General features: G+C 59.1%; 1 protein-coding gene across 1 annotated transcript in view; it reads left to right on the plus strand.

Moving 5' to 3' along the window:
* TP53I11 (tumor protein p53 inducible protein 11) overlaps positions 1–4859 on the plus strand; it is a 173043-nt gene extending 168184 nt beyond the window's left edge. The window contains 6 exon segments of the mRNA XM_007455830.1: positions 1734–1893; positions 2521–2579; positions 2789–2837; positions 3078–3174; positions 4178–4279; positions 4726–4859. Coding sequence (XP_007455892.1) covers positions 1734–1893; positions 2521–2579; positions 2789–2837; positions 3078–3174; positions 4178–4279; positions 4726–4859 — 601 coding nt within the window.
* The last annotated feature ends 432 nt before the right edge of the window (positions 4860–5291 follow it).

Raw genomic sequence — 5291 nt, forward strand, 5'->3', positions numbered from 1 at the left:
CCAGGAGCCTGGATAAACCCTCGCTGCCCCGGGCGGCTGCCTCCGCTGACCAGCATCAGCCATTCATTGAGCTGCCTTCCTGGTCACCACCAGCCGCCGCCTCCCATTCCCCGGGATGTATATACGTGGGAGAGGAAAGCATAGCTGCCCCTGTTTTACAGGTGAGGAACTAGGCCAGGGGGCTTAGAAGGGCAGTGGGGCCTGGACATTACTCACTAAAGACCTCCAGTAATGACCTTGGCCATTATTTCCAAACTCGAGCTGGTATGCTCGCTGCCCACTTCATCCAGTGTAAAGCCATGTTATCCAAACACCCCACCGTTTGATTCTTTGTTCTGATGTTTATTTGCTGGGTGCTTTATTTTGTTCTAAGACACTGGGTCTTAGTGTCTTAGAGACTGGAAAACTGGAGGTGACCTGGGGACATTTCTGTGCCCTGCCTCTGGCTGGGGCTGACAGGGTGAGACTTGCCCGGGGCCACACAATGACCTGAGTCTGATGCCTGGTTGGGGGGATCCAGCAAGCCCACCTCAGGTCCCTGGTTGAGGGACAGGCAACTTCTGAGCCTTGTCTGTTATCGGGGGTGGTTTTCCTGCCTTGCTGGAGAGTAGCTGTGGGTGGGAAAGAGGTGCAGGGATATGGGAGGCACTCAGCACGGGTGCGGCACGTGATAGGGTGGGGGTACTACCATTTTTCAACCCGGTCTTCTGTCGAGCCTCATTGAACTTGGTTTTCTCATCTGTAGAATGGGTGTAAATAGTACCCATCTTGCAGGGCGGCTGTGATCACAGGAGCCCCCTCAGGGCCAGCTTCTGGACGCCTTTACCTCACTGTGGTTTACACTGTTGTCTCCTCCACATAGATTTTGTGCTGACTGAAGGTGAGGACGGCCACTCAACTCACATCAGCATCTCCACTGCCCGGCACACAGTAGGTGCTCAAGAGCTGGTCTGAGGTGGAGCTGGGGGGAGGCCGGAGGTTGGGGGCCATCAAGGATCATGAGCAGACCTAGGGGGGGTGAGGGGAGAGCAGGGAGGGGCAAGGCCCGAACTGCTGCCACAGAGCCCTGCCAACTCTCCTGGCCATTCCTCCTCTGGCTCAGCTGGGTCCTGGGGTCACCCCCTTCCCTTGTTTTCAGTGCTGGCAGGTTAGAGGGAGGTTGTTTGGGAGGGTGGGTGGGAGGGCTTGCTGGGCAGAGGAATTGTCTGGGCAAAAGTTCAATGGCGGCCTGGACTCCAGAGCTCAGGAGCCCTACCCAGGCTTGGGTAGACCCTTCCCTCTTCTGGCAAGGCTGACCCAGTCCCCACTTTACCCCCTGCCCCCAGGAGCCTTTGGGTACAGTCTATCCAGGCCTGAATGCTTTGTCCTGGGCCTATACCTCTTCCAGGGTTGTCTGTAGGGCTCCCTCCGGCCTGGTCGTCTGGGGTGTGCCACATCCACTTAGGCCAGACGGGCTGGCGGAGCTGGAAGGCCTTAGGACCATCTGCCCTAACGCATTTTACAGATGAGGAAGCTGAGGCCAGGAGAGGGCAGTGACTTGACCCTTTTAATCACACAGTCGGGTGGTTAGGGAGCCCAGTACTGCACCTGGGCCCTCAGATTCCTCCTCCAGTGTCTACCTGCTGCCCCAGGTTGATGGGGAGGCCTCGCCAGGGCCTGGGCTGGGGTCTGGCTGCCCTCTGAGATCTGGAAGCCGGGCAGGACCCGTGGCTGAGACTGGTGTCTCCCTGCAGCCCTCCTGCAGAGGCCGGGCTCCAGGACAAGATGGCAGCCAAGCAGCCCCCACCTCTCATGAAGAAGCACAGCCAGACGGACCTCGTGAGCCGCCTGAAGACCCGCAAGATCCTTGGCGTGGGCGGGGAGGATGACGATGGGGAGGTCCACCGCTCCAAGGTGGGTGGAGCTCGGAGGAGGGGCCTTGAACCAGTCACATGGGGTCTGCCTCTGAGCACCAATTTGGGGAGGCAGATCTGGCCCACTGTTTGGGGAGAAGAATAGCTGAGACCCATTACGGCGGCAGGGAGCCCCCAGATTTAGCTCATATTTTCTAGAAGTCTAATGGATATGTCAGAGGAATAGTAGCAATAATGAAAATGGATCGTTAGAATCAATTGAGTGCTTATTATTTGCTTGTTATGGCACCAGCTACTTTATAAGCATTATTTACCCTGGGAGATGTAGGGTCAGTTATCAACCCATTTTACAGATGAGGAAACTGAGACTCAGAGAGGTTAAGGACTTCCCCAGGGCCACACCAATAAGTGGCAGAGCCAGCCTTCAAGCCCACATCTGGCAGACCTCTGAGCTTTCATCCTCAGCCACTGTATTTTCAGCTTCCCATAAGCCCCGGTGTCAGGAGGAGGAAGAGAGGGTGTGCCTCAGTGTGACCCTCCCAGCCTGGGTGACCCTTTGGCTAAGCAGAGCCACCTGGGCATCCAGGGGCCTCTGGGAGGGGGTGAGTAGACTGGGCAGGCAGAGCTGTCTTCAGCCTGGTTGCCTCTGACCCCTCTGTGTCCACAGATCAGCCAGGTCTTGGGCAATGAGATGAAGTTTGCTGTTCGGGAGCCTTTGGGCCTCAGGTGAGCATTACGAGTTTGGTGGGGGGCAGGGCTGGGCGGGCGCTCATCAGCCTTGCCCCTGTGTAGTCTTGTCTTTGGTTCCATCTCGTCAAATTCCCCCCCCCAGACCAGCCGTCCCTGGGCATCTGGGCTGGAGAGGGAAGGGTCCTGCGGGGCCTGGGGTGGCAGCAAGGGGTCTGAGTCTGACATTCCTCTCCACGCCTCCTCAGGGTCTGGCAGTTCGTTTCTGCTGTGCTCTTCTCCGGCATTGCCATCGTGGTGAGTCCCTGCCCCACCCCTGGGACCTGGCCCCCTCCCCTGCCCTGGAGCATCCTAGCTCCCATGGTCCTTGGTCCCAACTCCTCGTCACTGGAACCTCAGATCTTCTGTCCTGGTAGGGAGGGGTCGGGGGCAGTCAGTGTCCTGATCCTGGACTGCTACTGGGGAAAGGAAGGAGATGCCCAGGGGAAGTTTCCACAGTGAGCCCCTCACCCTGAGCCTCCCGCCCGCTGTCCGCAGGCCCTCACCTTTCCTGACCAGCTTTATGATGCAGTTTTTGATGGAGCGCAGGTGACCAGCAAGACCCCCATCCGCCTCTATGGCGGCGCCCTCCTCAGTGAGTATTGCTGGGGCAGACTCTGGGGAGGTGATAGGCAGCCAAGGGACCAATAGGGGCTGAGGGAACATGGGGAGCCTTCTTTGTGCAGGGGCTCCCCTTCTCAGAACCCACGCTTCAGCCAACAAGTCTGTCTCTGCTGGGTGTGTGCTGCCATCTTGTGGCCACTGGTAATGTCCCCAGGGGATTGGGACTGTCTTTAGCATCATCTGGGAGGAAGCACTTATTGAGTGCCTGCTGTGTGTAGTGCACCACCTAGGCATTGGGGTAGAGAAATGAAAGAAGCCCAGGCTCCGCCCTCCAGGGCCTTACAGCTCAGAGGAGGAGGCAAACTCAACACAGTGTCTGTAAAACCCTCGCCCTTGGACCGCCCATTTGATCCACTTCTGTTTCCTCTCCAACCTGAGTCACACGCAGCAGTGCCTGTTAGGAAGCTAAATGACAGCATTTAAAACCCAGCACTGGGGGTGTCCCTTCTCTTCTCCTAAACATTCTGTGGCTCCCTATTACCCGCAGACTGAAGTCCCAGCTCCTTCCGGTCTCTGATATTCAGGGTCATCTGTGGGGTGCTTCCAGCCTGCCTTCCAAACCTCTTTCCCCCACATCCCACGGTGGGCCTCGGACCCCAGCCGCACCTCCTGAGGCCCCTGTTTCAGAAGGCCTCCACGACTTTGCAACGCAGTTTCTCCAGCCTTGTGCCAGTTGCACTAATACTTGACCTTCAAGGGCCAGCGCCAGTAGCTCTGGGGTGGGGTTGGGGGGTGGGGACTGGGGCAGCTTCAGGCCCTTCAGCCACGCAATGGGAGAGCTAGTGTTACGGGTTATGGGTCAGGTTGGATGACGGAGGAGTTTTAATTTGAGCAGTGGGAGTGGGGGCAGGGCATGTCCGGGATCCTGGCTACTTTGTCAAAGGGTGGAGGACCGGGCCCCCTGCCGGTCCCCCAAGGGGGCGGGTGGATCGGGCTACTCCGCCCCCCACTCCCCTCTTTGTCCCCCACCCCAGGCATCTCCCTGATCATGTGGAACGCTCTCTACACGGCTGAGAAGGTCATCATCCGATGGACCCTGCTCACCGAAGCCTGCTATTTCTCGGTCCAGTTCTTGGGTGAGTCCTGAGGTGGGCAGTGATAGGGAAGCTGATGGGGTACAGGGTGCGGGCAGCTTGGCCCCTGGCCTCCCAACTCTTGCCATTTGTCTTCTGGGAAGTGATGAAAACCTGTGCAAGGGGGAGGGACTCTTGTGGCTGGGTTGACCTGTACACCTGCACACCTGTGCTCTCGCAGCTGATAGGTGCCTGTATCCTCCTGCATACACGCCTGTGCACCCACAATCCACTGCTCACCTGTGGACCCAGCACAGGTGTGATGGCACACACCCAGTTCTGCCCACATGATCGCCCCCCATACCTGCCGCGGTTGGGCAGCTGATAGGATGCCCCAGCTCAGGGCGGGGGTCAGTCAGGCAGCCACCCTGGGGCCCATGGCATCCCGTGCTGGGGGTAAGGGCTATCCCCACCTCTGACCTGTGTGCACCCCGGCCTCTCTCCCACAGTGGTCACTGCCACGCTCGCCGAGACGGGCCTCGTGTCCCTAGGGATCCTGCTGCTCCTGGCCAGCCGCCTCCTTTTTGTTGCCATCAGCGTTTACTACTATTACCAAGTCGGCCGAAAACCCAAGAAAGTGTAGCCGCCCGCCGGGCCAGGGGCCCCTCTGGGGCAGGGAGGCCTGGGGACCTCGGTTTCCCTTTGGCTCTGGAAGGCAGGAAGGACCCCGCCCCAGGCAGGCAGGAGTGGCCGCGTTCCCCTCCTCCTGGGCACTCCCCGCACGCTGTGATCTCCTGGGCCCTCAGGTTTGGGGAGGGATGGAGCCTCTGCACCCCATCCTTCCCCCCACACGGTGACACCTCCTGTTCATGGGTGTCTCGGCCTCTGGATCCCCTGGACAGATACGTAAGGAAGAGCCTGAGTCACAGGCATCCGGCCAAGGCCAGGCTCCTGCTCCTCTGTCACAAGGCCCTTCTCTCTTGAGAGGCTGTGGACCGCCTCCTTGCTCTCCCCCAGGCCCCCAGCCAGTCTAGTGCCCAAGCAGCTGAACTTGGCTTCTGCCCATCCCTGGAAA

The sequence above is a fragment of the Lipotes vexillifer genome, unplaced genomic scaffold (genome assembly GCF_000442215.2).
Source record: "Lipotes vexillifer unplaced genomic scaffold, Lipotes_vexillifer_v1.1 scaffold977, whole genome shotgun sequence".
Classification (NCBI taxonomy): domain Eukaryota; kingdom Metazoa; phylum Chordata; class Mammalia; order Artiodactyla; family Lipotidae; genus Lipotes; species Lipotes vexillifer.